This window comes from Bufo gargarizans, chromosome 2 (genome assembly GCF_014858855.1).
Source record: "Bufo gargarizans isolate SCDJY-AF-19 chromosome 2, ASM1485885v1, whole genome shotgun sequence".
Lineage (NCBI taxonomy): Eukaryota > Metazoa > Chordata > Amphibia > Anura > Bufonidae > Bufo > Bufo gargarizans.
In genome coordinates, this window is record NC_058081.1 from 306,852,084 (window position 1) to 306,877,082 (window position 24,999).

General features: G+C 42.7%; 1 protein-coding gene across 1 annotated transcript in view; it reads right to left on the reverse strand.

Annotated features, from left to right (window-relative positions):
- Nucleotides 1–619: 619 nt before the first annotated feature.
- Nucleotides 620–24,999, reverse strand: part of LOC122925797 (RAB3A interacting protein) — a 71,907-nt gene continuing 47,527 nt past the window's right edge. Inside the window, exons 5-11 of the mRNA XM_044277152.1 lie at nucleotides 12,613–12,690; nucleotides 9,729–9,929; nucleotides 8,797–8,925; nucleotides 7,471–7,583; nucleotides 6,445–6,544; nucleotides 6,296–6,365; nucleotides 620–1,005 (exon numbers count right to left, since the gene is read on the reverse strand). Coding sequence (XP_044133087.1) covers nucleotides 923–1,005; nucleotides 6,296–6,365; nucleotides 6,445–6,544; nucleotides 7,471–7,583; nucleotides 8,797–8,925; nucleotides 9,729–9,929; nucleotides 12,613–12,690 — 774 coding nt within the window. The 3' untranslated portion in view covers nucleotides 620–922. The remainder of the gene's footprint in view (nucleotides 1,006–6,295; nucleotides 6,366–6,444; nucleotides 6,545–7,470; nucleotides 7,584–8,796; nucleotides 8,926–9,728; nucleotides 9,930–12,612; nucleotides 12,691–24,999) is intronic.

Genomic DNA, 24,999 nt, shown 5'->3' on the forward strand with positions numbered 1-24,999 from the left:
ACATCTTGGGTCAGATGTATCATCCTCTTTACTTCACCTTTATGAAATAAAACAAGTGCAAATTATGGCACACACCATCGTTACGCCATAATTTGCGACTTTTCACTTTACTGGTGTAAATGATACTTCAAATCTATGTAAATTCATAGCTGGAGCAGATTTAAGTTAGGCTGATTTCACATCACCATTATTTTTCCGTTCTTCTGAACCGTCAGAAAAGAAAAATAAAGAAAAATAGGATCCCGAGTATCTGTTATGCACAGTTGGCATCCGTTTGAGCCATTTCCATCAGAGATCCGTTATTTTAGATGGAAAAAAAAAATCCTGCCTGCAAAATATCGGTGATGTTAACTGCTAATGCACCAAATTTATTAAGAGACTCGTGCGCATTCTACGCCAATTGACTTTTCACCAAGACTGACGTATGTATATTTGCCCCACCTGGTTTTGCTTCTGTAGGACATGAACCTTTCAAAAAGTAGCGGCAAAATAAAAAAGCCCAGTGAAATGCTTAAGTGGAGTTAGATACCCGAACGATGAGTCACAGCTCCAAACCTTCATGTAGGCCTTTAAAGCCCCAAGTGCAGACATTCAACAAAAATACAGAAATAACAAGATATACTTCAAACTACCGTTTATTTCTTCAAATCTGGATGTCACTAATAATTTACAGATGTAATGCCTGCAAATGCTTACCAGAATCTTAGCAGCCAGTCATATCAGGCGCACACAGGACAAGTCAATTTCAGAATACCACATGAACTCTACGGAGTTTAGCTCACAAAGAACATAGTATAAATATGTTGTGATATGGAGTTATTACGGTGGCTTACATATGCAGATCCCTGTGTTACCACTATTCATTTGTATTTCTTCCTTCATGTTTTTGAAAAAAAAAGTCTAGATATATTATTTTAGTGTCCTAAAGTTCTTCTTTGAAAAATCCAAGCTTTGCTCGAGACATTTCTTTTCTCAACTGCATAATTTCCCAAAACATCTGATCAGCTGTAAAAATAAGAAAAAAAATTATAAATATATGCACAGAAATACATATGTCATATGAATAATCTACATTACAAGCATAGATGTATAAAAGCATATAAATCACATAAAATCAGCCAAATGAACATGTGATTTGTATGCTTTTATACAGCTATGCTTGTGAATGTAATAAATATTTATATGGTAGAATCCTACAGGACTTCACTATTTGGAGCACACTTCCTTTGCAGCGGTGACTAAAGGGTGCAAAGTACAACAGGAATAGAGAAATGAATACTCTGATTGATGTGCATGTGTTTTCTTCTACGCTTGTAAGTACAACCTGTGCAAGTGTGTGTGAATAGTGACCACAATACTTCACTATCAGTGCTGTTTTTGGCATTCCACAGAGCTCTTAGTGGTGAGAAGACGTCTGTGGGAATCGATGTTTTACCCGTGTGTATAAAGTTGGATGACTCTGGGAGGAAGAGGTTACTGGTAGAAACTGCGCGGTCCACTGAAATATATCAACTTTATGCTGCCCATACTAATGGCATTTTACCATCTGGTGTAGGATTGTCTCTGTGGCACTTGTGGTCTGCTGCTGGCATCCTCCATTGTATGCATTTTTTGCTGGGGATCCCCGTTAGCAACAGACCACAAGCACAGTATCTGCTCCCCCAAGCATAAATGCACAACTGCATTTGGGGTTGAGCATTCCCTGCCTTTTGAGACCACGTATTTTTGTCATTTAAATCGTATATTTACTTTTGGAGGTGTATAAACTCAAATTTAAATGCGCCTTGATTACCATCCATAGGCAGCATTTAGGTGCACCTGTGAGACCTGCAACATATCAGCCAGCCATGGGTGGGAATCTAAGCCTCCTCCCATTGTATGTGTGGTTAGTCAAACTGGGAGCTGTGCTGCGAGTCGGACCTTACGCTGCTGTAATTTGCCCACTGGCTCCTGGTACTACCCATATGGTTACAGGTAGGTTTAGCGTTAGGTCCCGTGCCACTTGAGACACCTTGGCGTGGTGTGCAGGGTCAGGTATGTCCTTAATATAAGGATATACTGGCTAATGTCTCATTTTTAACATCAGTGTGAGGGTTAGTCAGGTGTTACTGTTTGCATCCACCACAGTAGTGCAGCTAATATTATAACTATTTATTCTATATATTATTCTACATCCACATATTTTACCATCTGGTGTAGGATGTCTCTGTGGCACTTGTGGTCTGCTGCTGCCATACTAATGGCAGCATAAAGTAGACAGAAGTGGGTTGATTTCAGCGGTCTGTGATTTAAAAGTTAAAAGTAAGTGGTTGCCGAGAACCAATATCACAATTATTGCAGACTGGGCCTGGAAAAGAGTCATGGCCACCTGAAAAGAGTCATGGTTATTCATGAATTCCTGCTCTCCCTGCCCACCTGCTGATGACTGACAGTCTTCTACCTAGTTTTCTCCCTTTCTTTCTAGGAGAGAACTGCCAATCATCAGCAGATGGGCGAGAGAGCAGGAGATTATGAATAACCAGGACTCTTCTCATTTAGATTTGACTCTTTTCAAGGCCTGGGCTGTAATGATTATGATGCAGGTTCTCGGCAACCACTTACTTTTAGCTGATGTGTGACACACCGCTGAAATCAGCATTTTTGTCACTATTTTATGCTGCCCTCAGTAAGGTCAGCATAAAGTTGATGAAAGGTTCCCTTTAAGTCCTCCTTTGAGGATGAACTGACTTTCAATGATAAAAATACATATATACGGTATATATACATATATACAATATAGCTTCAAAATTGGAAAGTATGCATTTATACAATTTTCGACCATAATCTATAGAAGTAATTTTTTTTTTAAATCAGATGATTTTTATTTAACATTTTTCTTGAAAAACAACGGAATACAAGCAATCGGGCACCTATTCCAACCGCCCCAAGACCACCCACTCCAGGTCTGCAACATATTGTCCATAGTAACGTTTCTGTTAAAGGTTCTCCTATAAAGTTCAGATTCATATCTTATCTCTTGACTGTGTGGTTCTTCGATCGTGTCTTCTGCTGTTTACACACAATTAGACTATCATCACATTCCCATGCACTCATCGTGTACAATTTTCGGCTAGTAAAAAAAACTTTTCTGTCTAGCTGCCACCTTCGCTCGACATTTCTACTTCAAACCCCATCGTTTCTAGACTACAGGCCCTGTCAGAGTCTCACTCCTGACCTCCTCATCCTGCAAACATGTCTCCTGTTACCGATTGCCCTATTAAACCGAAAGGGTGTTAAGTTATATTGTAATGTGTCATCCATGAGTTCCATATCGCCTCAAATTTTTTAATGGTGCCTCTCTTCTGGTATACGAATCTCTCCAACTGTATCAAATTATGGACCTTATCTACAAGTTCCTGCACCTTTGGGGGGCTGAAGCAATCCAATAGTATGCAATAAGTTGGCTTGCCTGGTATAGAATATGTATAATAGCTAGTTTCCTCCCTATTTTCACACACCCCATAATACATATCAGTGCTGACGGATCTATTTTTATGCGGAACACTGTGGTCAATACTCCCACAACTCTGTCCAGTAACGTCTTAGGGCTCTTTCCCACCTGCGTTCTTTTCTTCCGGCATAGAGTTCCGTCGTCGGGGCTCTATGCCGGAAGAATCCTGATCAGTTTTATCCTAATGCATTCTGAATGGAGTGAAATCCGTTCAGGATGCATCAGGATGTCTTCAGTTCCGGAACGGAACGTTTTTTGGCCGGAGAAAATACCGCAGCATGCTGCGCTTTTTGCTCCGGCCAAAAATCCTAAAGACTTGCCGCAAGGCCGGATCCAGAATAAATGCCCATTGAAAGGCATTGATCCGGATCCGGCCTTAAGCTAAACGTCGTTTCGGAGCATTGCCGGATCCGACGTTTAGTTTTTTCTGAATGGTTACCATGGCTGCCGGGACACTAAAGTCCTGGCAGCCATGGTAAAGTGTAGTGGGGAGCGGGGGAGCAGCATACTTACCATCCGTGCGGCTCCCGGGGCGCTCCAGAGTGACGTCAGGGCGCCCCAAGCGCATGGATCACGTGATCGCATGGCACGTCATCCATGCGCATGGGGCGCTCTGACGTCATTCTGGAGCGCCCCGGGAGCCGCACGGACTGTAAGTATGCCGCTCCCAGCTCCTACTATGGCAACCAGGACTTTAATAGCGTCCTGGCTGCCATAGTAACACTGAAAGCATTTTGAAGACGGATTCGTCTTCAAATGCTTTCAGTACACTTGCGTTTTTCCGGATCCGGCGTGTAATTCCAGCAAGGGGAGTACACGCCGGACCCGGACAACGCAAGTGTGAAAGAGGCCTTAGCCGTGGACAATTCCACATGAGGTGTATTAAATCAGCATTTGGCACCCCACACCTCAGGCACAAGTCATCTTCTCGATATCCCATTTTCTTCATCACTACTGGGGTTCTATATGCTCTATGGAGCAAATATAATTGAGAGACCCTGTGAGCCTCACTTACTGCTACCTCAGGGAAATCATGTAACACTTCCTCCCACATCTGCTCGGTCAAGTCTGAAACTTCTAGCTTCCATTTCTCATATAGTTGCATGGGATGTTTCTTATATTGCATTTCCATAAGACCTCTATAATTGAGTGAGATTTCACCACTAGTGTCACCATGCGTGGCAGTGAGCTCTATGATGGTGTGTTTCACCGCAGATAGAAGTAATTTGCATTGGGATTAAGATAATCTATTCTCTATAAACATTAGAACATCTTTAATTGTAAAACAGGAAATGTGACTTTTAATACTGGAACATTGAAATACAAATACAATATGAATTCAATGTACACTCACTGATAAAAAAAAAATGCTCTCAGAGGCTACTTTTGGGTAGTGTACCTTTTAAAGACATTTTTCCCAATTGACAGACTCTGAGAGGGGGACTGAAAGAAGCAGGATGGTCATTTTCTGACCTAGCTGTTAGGAGGTGTTGATAGCAGTGGTTATGCGAGGGCACACACAGTGAACAAGCTTGATGGACAGACAGACCTCCAGTAGAGAGGATCGTTTGATCCGCTGACAGGCACAAGCAGCACCCGGTGTCCACCATCCATACACACCATTGTCTCTGCTGGATCATTTCCAGGAGCTCAGCAGAAACACTTTCGGAGTCAAGGCTCCCATTATGTGCCCTGCAATTGTCAGTTGGCCGTCATCTTTATTTGCAGGTGGTGTCGTGAACGAGAAACCTGGACTGCTATGAACTGGAACCATATTGTCTTTAGAGACGAATCCAGGTTCTGTTTGGGATCCCACGGCGGTCGAGTTAGAGTATGTAGGCCTTATGGTGAGGGCTATAATCCTGCCTTTTCTGTGGAGTGACACACTGACTCAACTGCTTGTGTGATGATCTGGGGAGCCATCCCATATGGCAGTCAGTCACCACTAGTAGTGACATGTGTGCAGAATCTACAGGACTTTTACACTGGCGTTTTTCTTTTCTGGCATAGAGTTCCGTCCTAGGGGCTCAATACCGGAAAATAACTGATCAGTTTTATCCCCATGCATTCTGAATGGAGAGTAATCCGTTCAGGATGCATCAGGATGTCTTCAGTTCAGTCTTTTTGAATGATCAGGCAAATGATAAAACCGCTGAATGCTATGGTTTTATCTCCGGCCCAAAAAATTTATGACTTTCCTAAATGCAGGATCCGGCATTTTATTTAATAGAAATGTATTAGTGCCGGATCCGACATTTAAAATACCAGAATGCCGGATCCGTCCTTCCGGTCTGCGCATGAAAAAAAAAAAAGGTGAAAAAAATAAATGCCGGATCAGTTTTGCCGGATGACACCGGAAAGACGGATCCAGCATTTTAATGCATTTTTCAGACTGATCAGGATCCTGATCAGTCTTACAAATGCCATCAGTTGGCATACGTTTTGCCGGATCCGGCAGGCAGTTCCGGCGACGGAACTGCTTGCCGGATCACTCTGCCTCAAGTGTAAAAGTAGCCCTAGCTGCAACATCTGTGGGGAAATGTGCTGCAGGATATCATATGGAACCTGTATGCATCCATGCCCAACCATATTTCATCTTGCAATCAGGCTAGAGCCTCCTTACAATTGTACAGTTTTCTAATAAACTTATTATTTTGCTCTAATATTGTAATCATTTACATAAATCATCATTACATTCACACATAGAAAGTTTCATTCAATTCCAACAACTGCTTCTTGGTGCGTTATTTTACTTGACAATGAGTGTCAGCAATGTTTTGTCTTAATTCCACAATATTTACTCACCATCCTGCTGTTTTACAAGTCCTTGATGGATGTACCTAATGTAAGTGAAGAAATTACATACAGAGGTAATCTGTAAAAAAAAAGAAAAAGAAATGACTATACATTTACAGTAGTAAGATCGTCAGGGCAAACACTCTCCCCCTACTCACCCTATATCTACAGCATGGGGAAATATAGTAATAATTGCTGGAGTCTCCAAGTTTGATTCTGTGCTTACAAGGTTTTGTTTGACCAGTCAGAGCGCATTTTCTGAAAAACATACATAATAGTAATACATTAGTAATGACAAAAATGTTTAGGCAATTACCAAAAAATGTCTTTATGAAAGCAGACTAAAAGACCTGCTTTTAACATTTTATATCCCCGAAATAAAAGCATCTAAGAATCTCGGTCATCCCATTCCAGAAACTTGATAGTACAGCAGGGCCCTCTGTAGGGCACACCTACTGTAAATAAATTTGACCAAATTTATGTCTCAAGATACCAAAGTGTGTACATTTCATTCCCGTAGAAGTACAGGTAAGGTAAGGAAACAGTTTATTAGTTACCGTATATTAGTAGTTATGAGTTATAAGTTCCCTCAGGCTAGCCTGTAAATCATGCATTTATTTGTTAGCCTGCTTGATGAAGGTACTGCTGTGCTCTGAAAGCTTGCAAACGTAAATTATCTGGTTGGCTAATAAAGGTATTTGTGTTCTATTTTAACACAAAGTCTTTAACATCACATAGATTCTTCTGACTAACTTGGACCATGCTATTTTTTCTAACCTTCACACATGGAAGCAATGTGGATAATACAGCAGGACTGCAAGCAGAAAGCTCAGAACCACCTTCCCATCAAGCAGGATAAGTGGAGTATAGGCAGCTAAAAATGAATCTGTATACTGCTGAGGATGTTACTTTCCACAAACTGCCCAGCTCTATTAGTGCCAGTGCACCAATGTTTTTTTTCCACAAATGACATTCATTACACGATAGGTGACAAATGTATGTTTGCTGGGGGTGCCGCTGCTGGGATCACCACTGATCACTAGAATGGAGGTCCAGAGCACCCTCCCTGCAGGATCACAGTCAGGAGGAATTTGAATGAAGAGGCAATCAAGCCTGCACGCCTCCATTCAAAGTCCACACAACTAGCGTAGACAGCCAAGCACAATTTATTTTTTATTACTTACTTTGGTCCTCCACATTCAACAGCTGAGGCTTTCACAAACCGAACGGGCTGAAGGCCTGCAGGCTCAATACTCAAAGTGTTATTTTCAACAGCTTTCAGTACAGCTGCTGCCAGCTACAAGATAAAAACACCATTGAGTGACATTCATATAATACAATTGATCGCATCCTCTACTCTACTTTTCCTGAACAGTTTAAGAATGATCTTTTCACATTACTGCTTAACAGCAGAGAGGTTTCCACGTGGGACAATACAAATGTTAAACTGCCCCTCCAATGAAGCAGGATTTCCCACTCCTGTTCACGGAGGTGTAGCAGCCTTATATTCAAATCTGTAAATATGAATATACACTTAAAATCTGAAAGTTAATTTCCCTGGGAAATCAATACTGAAGAAGAAAATCATGAAGACCAGCACATGCTATGCTGGTCTTGATGGGCCCTATGCTGCTGAAACAGGCATTTAATTTACAACAAGGAACAGGCCTCAAGATAGATTACCGTATTTTTCGCCCCATAAGATGCATTTACTCCCCCAAAGTGGGGGGAAAAATGTCCCTGCGTCTTATGGGTTGAATACTAATGAGCACTTCCATTATGGAAGTGCTCATTAGTACCGGAGGATTGGGAAGCGGTGAAGGCTCTGCGCTCACCAATTCCTGGTCCTAGGCTGTGCGCGTTGGGTCACATCACAGCCGCAGCGGAGGAAGACAGAGTGTGCTGGATAAGAGGAGCGGCGGCGTCTGGAGCAGGAGAGGTAAGTGTTTTATTTTATGTGCTCTGTGGCATATGGGGGGGTGCTCTTATGTGAGGCATATGGGGGGGGGGGGTGATGAGAGGCATGGGGCTCTTATCTAAGGTCTGATTGGGGGTCATTCACATTGGTGTATGATCTGAGGTCTGATTGGGGTCTTCTTAACATTGGGGGTCTGATTGGGCCTGTCAGGTGAGTTCTGATTAACATTGTGGGTTTGATTGGTGGTCTGACCTGAGGTCTAATGAAAAATATTTTTTTCTTATTGTCCTCCTCTAAAACCTAGGTGCGTCTTATGGGCCGGTGCATCTTATAGGTAAAAAAATACGGTGCCTCCTCGGGCAGTCCAGGCTGTAATCTACTCCAGCTCATACCACATCCCACCCTCAAAATGCCCCCTTTTCAGAATTGCCACAGGCAGTTAAAAAGTCCAGCTTTTTCAATTTTTCTACACTGAATCCATGCGTAAGGGGATGATACATCTCCCCCTTTATCTTTAGTAGTACAAAAACGGTATAAAAAGTGTTATTATAAGGTCTAACAGGAAGGAAATACACCTAATGGAAGTACTTACCTCATTCTTTGGAAATGATAAACAGGGACAGATATCCTCCTGATAGATCCTTTCCAAAAACTGACATGTTCTGTCCATAAGTGGCTCCTCCTTCCATGCTTTGAATTCATTGTAAAGGGATGGGTCAGCCTGTAAAATTGAAGAACAGCATTATAAAATCAAACCTCTCGGCATTAAGCCTCATGCACACGTCAGTGTTTTGGTTAGTTATTTCCATCAGTGATTGGGAGCCAAAACCAGGATTGGAGCCTCCAGAGAAATAAGATATAAGGGAAAGATCTGCCCCTGTTCTTTGTTTAGAGCCGTACCTGGGTTTGGCTCACAATCTCTGATGGAAATCACTGACCAAACACTGATGTGTGAAAGAGGCCTTAGGGCCCATTCACAAGGCCGTATGAATGGGTCCACAAAAGATGTGGACCGAACACACTGTGCTGTCCGCATCTGCAGTTCCGTTCCATGGCCCCGAAAAAAAAATAGAACATGTTCTATTCTTGTCCGCAACTGTGGACGAGAATAGGCATTTTCTAAGATAGTGCAGGCCATGTGCGGTCCGCAAATTGCGGAACGCACACGGGCCAGCATCCGTGTTTTGCAGAAGTGGAATTTGCGGATCAGCAAAACACTACTGTCGTCTGAATAAGCCCTTAGACTGGTAGATTATAAACTGGCATAAAATCTATAGCTGTTTACAGATTTTTAAAAGATTCTTAAAATAAATTTGCCACTATCATATTGGACTATACATGAGTAGTGCTGCAACTATGGGTACACTTCAAAATACACAAGAATTAGTTATTCTACAGATGTAAAACTGGTCATCAATGAGAAGTGTTGCCTTACGAGAGAATAGCAAACCATTATAGTGACTGACATCGGCAATTTTTAATATTAAACGTATTCATAATACCAGAGATAAATGTTTTCATTACCTCCTTACATTTCTTCACAATTGGCTGCATTACAGTAAGGTCCAGAGTGCCACCTCCCATAGCACTGCTTGTGCTTTTGTTCCTTGCATGGCCTTTCTTGAATGGAGTCTTCCCACCTGGCTGTAACTCTTTTGTTGGAGAGGTTGGAGATGTGGACAGAAGAGCCTTAAGGGCTGCAACTTCTGCTTGCAACACATCAATCTATTAAAAAATAATAAGAGACACCAAAAGACAAAAGATATACAAATTAAATTATAATAACATGACATTAATCACTTCCTTCTGTACCTGAAAAATTCTCCTAGATCTCAGGCATGACACACATAAACAGCGCATACATCAGGGGGTCTACACACATACGCTATCTCCTCTGACCTCAAATGCTCTGCTTCCAGGCAGGGATGTTACCTTCCAGAAGTTGCCATGTCCAATACTCCTGCTTGCTAACAAAAGACATTGGGGTTGACCTCATACAAATTTTTCTAAAGGTGGCCATACACCTCATATAGCTGTAGGAGTGGGGAGTAAGCTATTGCCTCTAGCGGTGCCTTTTTTCCCTTGAGGACAAATGGATCAGTTGAAATTCAACATGTCTGATCCACCTCCCTGACATCTGCCATCAGTGGAGATTTAAGACACAACATAAGAGTTGATTGTTTGGTTCTGCTGACAAGTCACCTAATATGTATAGACACCTTATTAGGTATGGGTTATAAACAAGATGAATACATTTATATGATAAAAAGAAGGAAGTACTGAAGGAGCCATGTTAAAATTTTGCATGTCTGTGAAAAAATATTGAAAAATAAAGCACATAGATCCTTGGTAAAAAGTATGCTTTAACCCAAACCGGGTGACATATATATATGGCAGTATGCAGAGGGTCAATCTGTAAAACGTCTGTATATTTATGGTCCCACTATTCCCGACTATTGCAGAGGGCCTGCTAAAGGGGGAAGTCAGGCATGACTGTAATTAATAGCCAGTGGTCTGGGTGCCGAAACTACGTGCCTGGACCTGTGGCTCCTATTAACCCCTTTCAGATCACACTATGTAAATTAACAGGGTGGTTCAGATTACATGATTTGCTTCTTCTATGCAGGTCTGTCCCATTCAGGTCACTAGTAAAAGTAATCTCTGGGCTGTGACCATTAGAGCACTGTTATCAGTGATTTGTATATGGGGACAGCAGAGCACACATAGATAACGTGCCCAATAGAAAAAAAAAGTATACAATAAAATATAAAAAATAATATAAACAAAAAGTAAAAAAAAAAAATATATTAAAAAGTAAAACAGAGGGTGTGTCTAAAGCTAAGGGAGGGAGATCCATATAAGGCCAGGTTCACATCACCGTTTATTTTTCCTTTCTTCTGATCCGTCAGAAAAATAAAGGAAAAAATAGATCCTGTATTTTAAGCATCCATTATCAGTTTTTCTGTTAGTTTTTTTGTTTTCTGTTCTTCTGACGGATCAGGACGGGAAAAAAAACTGCGATGTGAACCCATCCCAAAGCTAAAATAGGGATTTTGGTGCTATAGAGATATCATATGTAAAAGCACACATATTTGACAACATGCCATTTGCTGAAGTGAGACAACCCCTTAAAGGGGACTTAAAGGGGTTGTCTCATCATGGACAATGGGGACATATCGCTAGGATTTGCCCCCATTGTCTTATAGGTGCGGGTCCCACCGCTGGGACCCGCACCTATATCGATAACAGAGTCCTGCAAGTGAAGGAGGGTGCACTGTGCACGCGCAGCCACCCTCCATTCATTTTCTATGGGGCCGGCGAAAATAGCCGAGTGCTGGCTCGGCTATTTTCGTCGGTCGGCCCCATAGAAATAAATGGGAGTGGGGCCGCGCAGGCGCAGTATGCTCCCATTCACTTCTATGGGTAGTGTGCTTGGTGGCGGCTGGCCCGGAGTCCTCCAGTCACCAGCTTGCGGGGCTCTGTTCTCGATATAGGTGTGGGATCCGCACCTAGCAATATGCCCCCATTGTCTATGATGAGACAACCCCTTTAATATAAATGTAAAAAAAAAAAAAAGGATAATAAAAAAAAAAATCATAAAAATTCACCCACTTTTCCCCATAGTAAAAATTAAAAAATATATATAAGATCATTTGCATCCCGCATTCCAAAGTGCTCATATTATTAAAATATAAACGTACTTATCCTGTATGGTAAATGCCGTAACAGAAAATAAAAATGTCCAATCGCTTTTTTTTTTTACCTCACCAAAAATTTTATGAAAAGTGATAAAAAAAAAAAAAGGTCATACAACACTCCTAAATGGTATCAATAAAAATTACAGATCACCCCGCAAAAAAATGAGCCCTCAGACAGCTCCGTAGATGTAACTATTAAAAAGATTTGGGGAAATAAATATGGCAATAAAAAGATAAAATACATTTTTGTTGAAAGTTTTTATTTTTCTCAGTATTAAAACAAAGGAAAAACTATAAATGTGGTATTGTTGTAATCATAATAACTTAGGGATGAGTGAATTTCATATTTTGAAATTTGAGTTTGGGTTCGGGTTGTGGTATAATCTGAATTGCGTTATACCACAGATTATACCACAACCCGAACCCAAACTTAAAAATATAAAATTCGCTTATCCCTAATGACAGTTGACAGGTTAATTTTACCGTGTAGGTAACGGCATAAGACTTACAAAATGAATATCCATTCTAATTTTAAGTAATAAGAAAGAAAGCCCCATGCGTCCCACAAAAATAAAAAAATAAAAAAAAATTGGGGTAGACTGAGAAACAAAAACAATAAAAAAAATAAAAAATCATCAGAATGCAACACTCCAAAAGGTAAAATTCTGCTCTGGTCTGATAATCTGAGATCACTACATTTTAACACATACCTTTCCTTGTGCTTCCTTGAGCTGCTTCTCTGCTGTGGCCTGTTTTACGTTAGCTTCCCGAACCATTTTGTGCGCCTCCTGGGACAAACATAAGTTGACAAATTTGACGTCCCCTGTTTTTCTAGCGGTTTACACGGAAGACATTAATGCCACATTAAAAGTAAAATGGCATCTAAAAGTTCAGAAATACAAGCACACGTTACAGTAACAAAACTGCTAATCTTACAAGAGTAGAAGCATAGGACTGAGATGCGGTTGCCATGCTCATAGTACAATTATAGTAGCATAGTTAATTCTGGCACTGCATTTAGGACTTTTCTGCGCTTGGTAATCGGCACCCATTAGGTCAAGTAAATGCCAGAGGAATTTTACTATGTTTTTCTAGGACGATGTCCAACCCTCATTAAATTTCTTAACAGTGTCTGGTAAAACTAGTTTCTGTTGTACAGAAGGGCTTGTGTTTTTTTTCTTAGAATATTTTTTTTTTGTGGAATGCTTTCCCAGCTGTAAATAAAGATTGTGTATTCTGTACAGAATACAAAGTGAACAAAAAGCAAAAAATCTTTATAAAGTCCAGATACTAAAACACACAATAAAATGCATACATTGCAACAAGTTTAGCAATCTTACAACCCAAACCATAAACACCTTGAGAAAATTAAATAACCTGGACCTAACAATAGGACAGAAAGTTGAAGAAATAAAATAAAGATTAGTATCGGTATCCTGTCAGAATACTCAGCCCATAACATCATTAATCTCATGTGAGTTAAAGGAACATCAAACCTAGAAATAATGGAGGAGAAACTTGCCCCACAGTTTGTTTCAGGAACAAACAGAAAATCCTACACAATGACAAACAGACTTGTAGCTAGCCTGCAGAGAACACAGGGGTTAATCTGCTGGTCAGTTCCATCTTCGGTTAGCGATCAGCTCAGGGGAACTGCTTAGCCAATAGGCTGGGCTTATTCATCCTATCCTACTGCTGACTGGACACAGTAGGAAGACACCTTCAACTCCAAGCTGTTTTATAGCCAAAGTACAGTGAGGAGAAGAAGGACATGGATGTTTTTTTTTTTATATACCTTATTTTTTGCTTTAAAAGACTCACCCGAAAAGACACCTAAGCTCTAGAGGAGAAAAATTATTTAAAAAATGATTTGCTCTATAACATGCTGCCTGTAGCTTACATTGCATTTTCATGGTGACGGGTTCCCTTTAAGAAACACTTCTATGCTGATAGCACTCAGATTTATATCTCTGCTATCCAGAGTTCTAGATTATCATCAATATCCCATTTTCAGGAATCTGCTTGTTTATCAACCTTGAGTCAACAAAAATGTCTGTGCATGTCCTCATCATATCCCACCTAGACTACAGCACACTCCTCTGTGACCCACCTTTTAACACACCCCTCCAATCCATTTCCAACTCCACTGCCTGGTGAAACCATGTCTCTCTCGTTCCTCTTTTACCCTCTCCCCTCTGGCAGTTCCTTCACAAGTTAACCTTTGTGTAGTGAATTCATTTAAAAATACCAACCTATCACCTCCATACATATCATCCCTAAGGTCTTCATCCTTTCCCCATGAGATGTAATCTCCAGTTCTCACACAAGATCTTCTCCACTCTTCTCTTGTCTCCTTCTCCCATTATCATCTACAAGATTTGACCCCTGCATCACTACTACTCTGTAGCTCAGTTACCCTACACATCAGATTCTCTCCCACCATCCAAACTTTCAAAAGAAAACTGGAAACCCATTCCTGCTGGAAACCTGCCATAACCCTGCCTCCGCTACTTTAGCAACTCCTGCCTGCCCCTACTGTCTCTTTCCCCTTCCCTTAGTAAGCCTGTCTAATTTACCAGTTGGTCCCTCAGTCTGCTCATGTGTATTTTACTTGCATAGTTTAATATTTCATTCATGTTATGTACTATATGTAAACTCCTCTTTTGATATGTACAGCAACCTGGGAGATAAGGGCACTAATAAGAATAATTATAAAATTATTAGCTCAAGCTTCCAATTTTCAGCAGCATGTCAGTTGCGCATCATCCACAAATCTGAGCCGCAGGCTGTGGACTGTCTTCCAGTAGTTGGGCATTGTATGACCTACTATATGGCCACTGCTAATACTGCTGTGACTTTATACAATAGTATTAGTTTGACCCAGTTAGGCTGCCTTCACAGTTTGTGTTTTTTTCTGCACTTTCATGGGTTTTAGTCGCATTTTTGCTCTAAAAACGCCACCTCCCGATGTTAGCTAAAGGTCTGTAGGGTAAATATGGAAGGACAAACACTCTTGGTAAGACACACTTGGTGGGGCAGATTTATGAAAACCATAGCAACCACAGTACAGTTTTCATTTTTCAAGAGCACTATAAGGAAATAAACTTATGCTGTGATTGGTTACTGTGGGCGCAAAGGATTTCTCTTTTAGACAGTTTCATAAATCCCCGAATTGTGTGCAGAAAACTAAACAAAAAAAGAACAAGACACAAAAACATACAGTCAGGTCCCTAAATATTGGGACATTGACACAATTCTAACATTTTAGGCTCTATACACCACCACAATGGATTTGAAATGAAACAAACAAGATGTGCTTTTACATCCAAATCAGGTGAACAGTGCAGGAATTACAACAGTTTGCATATGTGCCTCCCACTTGTTAAGGGACCAAAAGTAATGGGACATAATAAATAATCATAAATCAAACTTTCACTTTTTAATACTTGGTTGCAAATCCTTTGCCGTCAATTACAGCCTGAAGTCTGGAACACATAGACATCACCAGACGCTGGGTTTCATCCCTGGTGATGCTCTGCCAGGCCTCTACTGCAACTGTCTTCAGTTCCTGCTTGTTATTGGGGCATTTTCCCTTCAGTTTTGTCTTCAGCAAGTGAAATGCATGCTCAATTGGATTCAGGTCAGGTGATTGACTTGGCCATTGCAGAACATTCCACTTCTTTCCGTTAAAAAAACTCTTTGGTTGCTTTTGCATATGCTTTGGATCATTGTCCATCTGCACTGTGAAGCGCCGTCCAATGAGTTCTGAAGCATTTGGCTGAATATGAGCAGATAATATTGCCTGAAACACTTCAGAATTCATCCTGCTGCTTTTGTCAGCAGTCACATCATCAATAAATACAAGAGATGGGGAGCAGACACAGAGGACAGTGTGTTTTATCTTTTTCTCTCACTGTCTTCCTGTGTCTCCTTCCAATTCCTTTATATTGCTGTTCTTTGCACCAGAATGTTTAAAAACAAATTCTGGGCCTGGGGGAAAGGGTAGCCTCATAGTCTGCTCTGCTTAACCCCTATTAGGTCCGTGAGTCTTGGCTCGCTCATTTCTTTTTGGGCTTTCCAAGAGTCGCATAGTGGATACCACTTTCCACTGTTTTGGTTCTTATTAGTTTTGTCTGAACTGGGCTAGCCAGTTCTGATTGCTCGCCTTCTTTTTCTGGCGTATTGGTACCTGTTGATCTAGTCTGTTAGTGTGGTTTGTCTGACCTTTTGTTTCCCGTCTCGTCTTTTTCTCTCCCCCCCCCCCCCCGATTGTTTTCTCCCTTATTTTTTGTTTTCCACAGATCTTGGTCATGTCTGAAATCACCTTCGCATCCATCAATGCCAATGGACTGAATACGCCTGAGAAACGTTCCTCCATTCTCCGGCTCTTAGGCCCCTTTCACACGGGCGACTTTTCCGTGCGGGTGCGATCCGTGCGGCGAACGTATGGCACCCGCACTGAATCCTGACCCATTCATTTCTATGGGGCTGTGCACATGAGCGTTGTTTTTAACGCATCACTTGTACGTTCAGTGCAAATCGCAGCATGCTCTATAATGTCCGATTTTGACGTGACGCAGGCCCCATAGAAGTGAATGGGGTGTGTGAAAATCGGATGGCATCCGCAAGCAAGTACGGATGCCATGCGATTTGCACGCATGGTTGCTAGGAGACCATCGGGATGGAGACCCGATCATTATTATTTTCCCTTATAACATGGTTATAAGGGAAAATAATAGCATTCTGAATACAGAATGCATAGTAAACCAGCGCTAGAGGGGTTAAAATAAAATAAAAAATAATTTAACTCACCTTAGTCCACTTGTTCGCGAAGCCGGCATCTCCTTGTGTCTCCGCTGCTGATGAACAGGACCTGGGATGAGCTGCTCCATTAAATAGAGCTTAAGGACCTTCGATGACGTCACTCCGGTCATCACATGATCTTTTACCATGGTGAATCACCATGGTAAAAGATCATGTGACGTACCATGTGATGACCGGAGTGACGTCATCGAAGGTCCTTAACCGGTATTTAATGGAGCAGCTCATCCCAGGTCCTGTTCATCAGCAGCGGAGACACAAGGAGATGCCGGCTTCGCGAACAAGTGGACTAAGGTGAGTTAAATTATTTTTTATTTTATTTTAACCCCTCCAGCACTATTGTACTATGCATTCTGTATTCAGAATGCTATTATTTTCCCTTATAACCATGTTATAAGGGAAAATAATACAATCTTCAGAACATCAATCCCAAGCCCGAACTTCTATGAAGAAGTTCGGGTTTGGGTACCAAACATGCGCGATTTTTCTCACGCGAGTGCAACGCATGACAATGTTTTGCACTTGCGCAGAAAAAAATCGCGCATTTTCCCGCAACACACCCGGCTCTTAGCCGGGCCAAAAAAATGACGCCCGTGTGAAAGAGGCCTTATGGTGTAAAAAGGTGCAGATTGCCTCCATCCAGGAGACCCACTTTCGCAAAGACTCTATGCCGAAATTTAGTTCCCCCAGATACCCAGATGCCTACCACAGCTGCTACGACTTATCCAAATCTAGGGGTGTGAGTATCCTTATTGCCAGATCTACTCCCTGGGAATTCCTAGATTCGAGCTTGGATGATACCGGTAGGTTTCTGTTTGTCAAAGGTAAATTAGGTGGCCAGGTGTATACTTTGGCTAACATATACCTTCCTAACACAAAACAACTGAGAGCCCTGACTAGAATTCTATCTAAATTAGATGATTTTGCTGAAGGCACTCTATTGGTCGGAGGAGATCTGAATGTCGCACTGGATCCACTTGTGGATGTATCTAAAGGTTCCTCTCACTTGGCCTACTCCTATATCCGCCGTATCAGGAGCCTTCTCCATACTCATCAGTTGATAGATGTTTGGCGTACAGTCAATCCGGAAACCAGGGATTATACGTTTTACTCGGCCCCTAGAGATGTGTATTCTAGATTGGATTACTTTCTAATTAGACACTCGGCTGTTCCACTAATAGCTTCCTCCTCAATTGACCCTATCACTTTCTCTGACCACGCCATGCTGCATGTCTCCTTGAAATCTCCTCTTCCTACGGCTAGATCATGGCAGTGGCGTCTTAAGGAGTCGTTATTGCAGGATCTGGTAATCTCGCAAGACATTGACCTAGCTCTTTCCCGCTATTTTGAGGAAAACCAGGTTAATGATACCTCACCTTTGACGGTGTGGGCTGCCCATAAGTGTGTGATTAGAGGGGAGTTCATTAGACATGGAGCTCGGCGTAAGAAGGAAAGGGCACTAGAAATCTCTCAAATCCTGAAGGAAATTTCGGATTTGGAGCAGTTGCATAAACGCTCTCATGCGCAATCGGCTCGTTCAGCTCTTATACTAGCCAGATGTAAACTCAAGGATAAGTTAGACACCCGTACAAACTTTCTTTTATCCAAGGGTAGAAGACATTTCTTCGAGTATGGTAATAAATGTGGCAGGCTACTGGCCAGATCATTGAGGGAACAGAGAGCTAGGAATTACATTCCCCGTATCACTCCTCCGAGAGGTCACGCTCTGAGTAACCCCAATTCCATAACGGAGGCTTTTGCCCACTTTTATCGAGACCTTTATAATTTACCGCAGTCTACCCAAGCTGGTTTGTCATTGGATTCAGTCATGAGTACATACCTGTCAGCTTCAGGTTTACCTAAACTACCGAGTGAGGCCCTTGAGGGTCTGAATAGCCAAATTACTACTGAGGAGATAGGTGTAGCCCTAAAGTCAATGCAACCTAGTAAGGCACCGGGTCCTGACGGGCTTCCGGCCTCATACTATAAGAGATATCTCTCCCTTCTTCAAACACCTCTTACTAACGCCCTGAACAATGTGAGCTCTGGTACTCCCCTCCCGAAGGGTTATGTTACATGCTCACATTACTGTGATCCACAAGGAAGGTAAGGACCCGACCGCCTGTGCTAGTTACCGTCCCATATCTCTGCTTAATGTGGACATTAAGCTGTTTGCAAAAATTTTGGCTACACGTTTATCCCCCTTCCTATCTGATCTCATACATACTGATCAAGTTGGATTTGTCCCTTCAAGGGAGGCGAGAGACAATACCACGAAAGTGCTGAACCTGATTCATTGTGCCAAGCTACAACGCTCCCCCCTGTGTCTTTTATCTACTGACGCCGAAAAGGCGTTTGACAGGGTGGGTTGGCCTTGGTTATTTGCAGTACTTAGCCACGTGGGTATCGAGGGTCCTCTGTTATCATGGATAAGCTCTCTCTACTCCTCCCCCTCAGCGTCCACGAAAGTGAATGGAGTGCTCTCGCCTCCCTTTGAAATTAGGAATGGCACCCGTCAAGGTTGCCCTTTATCACCCTTAATTTTCATCCTGACTTTAGAGCCCCTTCTGAGATCGATAAGGAAAAACCCTGACATCTCTGGTCTGGTAGTGGGGAATCAGGAGTTTAAGATAGCAGCTTACGCTGATGATTTATTGTTTATGATTACAAATCCCAGGATTACCCTCCCCAACCTTATAACGGAATTTCAGAAGTTCCATAACTTGTCTAATTTGAAAATTAACTTACAAAAATCCGAGGCCCTTAATGTATCCATTCCAAATTCCCTTGAGGCAGATCTGGCGGGCTCCTTACCTTTCAGGTGGACGAAAGATGCCATCAAGTACCTGGGCACGATGATCCCCAAGGATCTGAAGGAAGTGTTCTCTAGGAATTATATTCCCCTATTGAGTCGGATTAGGGTGGACCTAAAGAGATGGTCCAAAGGCCTATATACTTGGTTTGGTAGGTGCGCTATATTCAAAATGAATGTCCTCCCACGCCTGTTATACTTATTCCAAACCCTCCCTATCCATATACCAGCTAGTTTTTTCAGTTCTGCTCACCGTGACCTCTTCAAATTTATTTGGGCGGGAAGGCATCCAAGGATGTCTAGATCCTTGCTGCATGTCCCGAAGGAAAGGGGGGGTCTGGGGATACCGGACTTAAGGAAATATTATGCTGCCTCCATGTTTCAACGTGTGTTAGACTGGTGCCGACACGTCCCCTTTAAAGGGACTCTGTCACCAGTTTCTAACCCCCCCTTTTAAAACTATTGTTCTCTCCATGGTGCCCTTGTCATTACAAAGCTGTTGTTATAAGATAAATCCGCCGTGTAGTTTTGATATCCTCTGGATAAGGTGCCCAGGGCGTTTCTGAAGGTCTGAATCTGCCGCTTTTCGCCGCCGCCGTTGGTGCCCAGCTCCTCCCATGATCCTTTCAGCGCCACCTCGATGTAATGAAATCCGCCTCCGGCTCTCCTCAGAATGCGCACTTCGCTCCACGAGGCAGAATCTAAAAGTCCGCACGGGCGCATCAGGCACAGGCCTGTGCGCACGCGCGGGATCTTTGAAAAGGAGGAGGGGGCACTGAGGAGAGCCGGAGGCGGATTTCATTACATCGAGGTGGCGCTGAAAGGATCATGGGAGGAGCTGGGCACCAACGGCGGCGGCGAAAAGCGGCAGATTCAGACCTTCAGAAACGCCCTGGGCACCTTATCCAGAGGATTGACAGGTTAGATAAAAGCGATTTTTATCAAAACTACACAGCGGATTTAACTTATAACAACAGCTTTGTAATGACAAGGGCACCATGGAGAGAACAATAGTTATAAAAGGGGGGGTTAGAAACTGGTGACAGAGTCCCTTTAAACAATGGATCTCTATTGAGCAACTCTCTTCCCGTACCCCGTTGGCTTTACTACCGTGGGTTGACAGGAAGACCCCGACTGAAATCTCCTCACACCCTATAATAGGCCCTACTCTACTCCAATTTGGTAAATACCGACGCATTCCAACAATATCGCCTACACCATCTCCATTGTTCCCAATTTTGGGACACCCGGACATTCCGGCAAGTATTTCGGGAGGCCCTTTTGTGCAGTGGAGACGGAGTGGGAGGTGTCGGGCGCCTTTCTTTAGGAAAACGGGACGCTGGCTTACTCACGCCGAACTGCTGGAGCAGTCCGAGCCATGTTCTTTCGGTCCTTGGAGAGCTATGCAACTGCATCACTTCCTTTCCTCTATTCCCTCTTCTCCGGATTTTGATAGAGCCCTCACTCCCTTTGAAAAAATATGCATAGGTTCAGGTGTCTATCGCCATTCTCTCGCAGAGATATACAAGACACTGGTACTACCTGACAAAGATTTCTGCCCTTCTTACGTAAACAAGTGGACTCAGGATCTACAGCTGGATATCTCCTCTGACCAATGGCTTAGAATTTTCCAATTAGCTCATAAGTCTTCCATTGCCAGTAAGTATCAAGAGGCTAGTTACAAAATCCTGTCACGGTGGTACTATGTTCCGACACGTCTCCAAAAGGATGTTTCCGACAGCGTCCCCTCTGTGCTGGCGTTGTGAATCGTCTCAGGGTTCGCTTCTACATATTTTCTGGCAATGTGACAAAATCAGGCCCTTTTGGGACTCAATTCATAGGGCTTTATCGTCCATTTTCCCTTTCAATATTCCGAATTCGCCAGTTTTTTTCTTACTGCTCCATTCGGATTTGCCCATGAGCTTACTCCGACGCTCCTGTTTGCGTCATATGGTCATTGCGGCTAGGTCTTGCGTCCCGATGAAGTGGAAATCCCCAGTTCCACCTTCCATTGAAATGTGGATTCAAAAAGTGGAGGAGATCCGGAGAATGGAGGAACTAACGGCATCCTTGAGGTGCAACAATAAGACCTTTGTTACGACTTGGACCCCTTGGTTCACCTTCCAAGATTCAGCAGAGTATAAGTCGTTGCTTACCTGAGCTGTCCTTTAAGCTTGTTTTGTCTATGCAGTCTTCCTTCGCTGGATGTGTTCCCCTCCCCCCCCCTCCCCGTATGTGGTGTGTCTTTTCCTTTTTGTCAGTCTGATTACTGTTTTCGTGTCTTGATAGGAATACTTCAAGACTAGCTACTTTTGGAGTGTAGTTTTTCTTATGTCTGCCATGTCCTTTATTATTTTGTTTGGTCGCTATCATGGTTACCGTATGCAATGTATATTCAGACTATATTGTCAGGATATCTATGTGTTACTTATATTAGTATGTCGGACTGGTTTCGGCTATGCCTTTTTGTGATATGTGATTTAACATGTTGCAAGCTTTATAATACTCTTGAAACTTATAAATAAAGAATTAAAAAATAAAAATAAATACAAGAGAACCAGTTCCATTGGCAGCCATACATGCCCACGCCATGACACTACCACCACCATGCTTCACTGATGAGGCGGTATGCTTAGGATCATGAACAGTTCCTTTCCTTCTCCATACTCTTCTCTTCCCATCACTCTGGTACAAGTTGATCTTGGTCTCATCTGTCCATAGGATGTTGTTCCAGGACTGTGAAGGCTTTTTTAGATGTCGTTTGGCAAACTCTAATCTGGCCTTCCTGTTTTTGAGGAAGTTTACATCTTGTGGTGAACCCTCTGTATTTACTCTGGTGAAGTCTTCTCTTGATTGTTGACTTTGACACACATACACCTACCTTCTGGAGAGTGTTCTTGATCTGGTCAACTGTTGTGAAGGGTGTTTTTTTCACCAGGGAAAGAATTCTTCGGTCATCCACCACAGTTGTTTTCCGTGGTCTTTTTGGGTCTTTTGATGTTGCTGAGCTCACCGGTGCGTTCCTTCTTTTTAAGAATGTTCCAAACAGTTGTTTTGGCCACACCTAATATTTTTGCTATCTCTCTGATGGGTTTGTTTAGTTTTTTCAGCCTAATGATGGCTTGCTCACTGATGGTCTCATCTTGAGAGTTGACAGCAACATATTCCAAATGCAAATAGCACACTTGAAATGAACTCTGGACCTTTTATCTGCTCGTTGTAATTGGGATAATGAGGGAATAACACACACCTGGCCATGGAACAGCTGAGAAGCCAATTGTCCCATTACTTTTGGTCCCTTAACAAGCGTGAGGCACATATGCAAACTGTTGTAATTCCTACACCGTTCACCTGATTTGGATGTAAATACCCTCAAATTAAAGCTGACAGTCTGCAGTTAAAACACATCTTGTTTGTTTCATTTCAAATCCATTGTGGTGGTGTATAGAACCAAAAATGTTAGAATAGTGTCGATGTCCCAATATTTAGGGATCTGATTGTAGTTGCCAGAAAAATACTTGTACTTATTCTGGTGTTAAATTCATGTGTGTAAGGACCATTGCATAGTATAGTATAGTACAGAGGTACTCAACTGGTGGAATCAACTGGTTGCCAGCTGTCCGGACTCCTGCAGTGGCGTGCTAAATGGGAGGGGGTGCCAGAGTCCAGAAGCAATGAGTGCTTCCATCAATACAGATGGAAGCGCTCATTGCTGAAGTGCAAGGTGCTGGGTCCTGTCACTCACCGCTCAGCTCCCCACGCTTCTCCACTCCTTCAGGCCGGGGGCACTCTGAATGGTGAAGCAGGAAGACTTATCCCTGCTCCACCATTCAGCCTGCAGGCACGGATCGCTCTGCCGGCCTGTTTGAGCGGAGCCTGCAGCCAAGAAATCTGCATAAGCTCCGTCCACACAGTGCTGCAGAGCGATCTGTGTCTGCAGGGGAGAGAGGACTGTGAGCTTCAGGAATGGGACAAGGTGAGTAGTTACTGTGTTGTTGTTTTTTGCCACAGAGGGGGCATTTCTACTCCGGATGTGGCACAATGAGCATTGCAAATGTGAAGGGGGCACAATGGGCGTTTCTACTCTGAAGGGGGCACAATGGGCGTTGCTAATGTGAAGGGGGCAGAATGGGCATTGCTAATGTGAAGGGGGCACAATGGGCATTGCTAATGTGAAGGGGGCACAATGGGCATTGCTAATGTGAAGGGGGCACAATGGGCATTGCTAATGTGAAGGGGGCACAATGGGCATTTCTACTATGGAGGGGACACAGTGCACAGAGGGCATTACTACTCTGAAGGGTGCACAGTGCACAAAAGGCATTACTAATATGAAGGGGGCAATGTGGGCATTATTACTGTGAAGGGGGCACAATGGGCATTACTACTATTAAGGGGGCACAATAGGCATTAACTTGAAGGGGGTACAATGGGTATTACTACTATTAAGGGGCATTATTACTGTGAAGGAGACAAAATCGAGATTATTACTATGAAGGTGGAACAATGGGGATTATTACTATAAAGGGGACACAATGGGGATTATTACTGTGAAGGGGGCACAATGGGGATTATTACTGTGAAGGGGGCACAATGGGGATTATTACTGTGAAGGAGACACAATGGGGATTATTACTGTGAAGGGGGCACAAAGAGCATTACAATTGTGAAGGGGCACAGATAGGGCATTACTACTGTGCAAGTGGCACAGAGAGGGCATTACTACTGTGAGGGGGTATTCATACTCTGTGGGGAGGTACTAAGGAGGCATCGCAATGTGTCAGGGGCACTAAGGAGCATCATAATGTGTGGGGGCACCAAGGGATCACCCTGCTGTGAGGGTGCATTTAGGGGTATCATACTCTATGGACAACTAAAGGGATATCATACTGTCTGAGGGGCATCATTATTGTTAGGGGGCATTGAAAAGACATTCTTACTGTTTGGTCGCAGGAAAGGAGATTAGGTGGGCTTGGAGGTGTGGTTTATGGGAAAAAAATAATGCAGCTCTATACGTCAATGGTGTTGCCCCTCCTTATATATTTTTTTGGTTTTGCAGCTCGGACTTTCATCCTACAGCAGACTCACTGTACTATAGGCATTAATACACTGAGCAACAAAATTACTGATAATTTCAAAGCTGGAAGCCTGGTCTGGATATTTAACACCTTAGGAATGCTCTATGCCCATGTGTTGATGGACAGACAGCACAGATTTTAATTTAAGTTGTGAAAATAACGTTTAAATTAAAATGTTGATCCAAAGTAAGCTATTCTGAGGTTCGGCTGCATATAGGAATGCTGGTATCATCAGATATGAATAGTAAGATCAATTAAGAACAGTTGGTTTGCTGTACATTCATGCACGTCGAATTGCGTATTTATCCCATCTGAGACAATGGGGCATATTGCTAGGATATGCCCCCATTGTCTGATAGGTGCAGGTCCCACTGCTGGGACCCGCA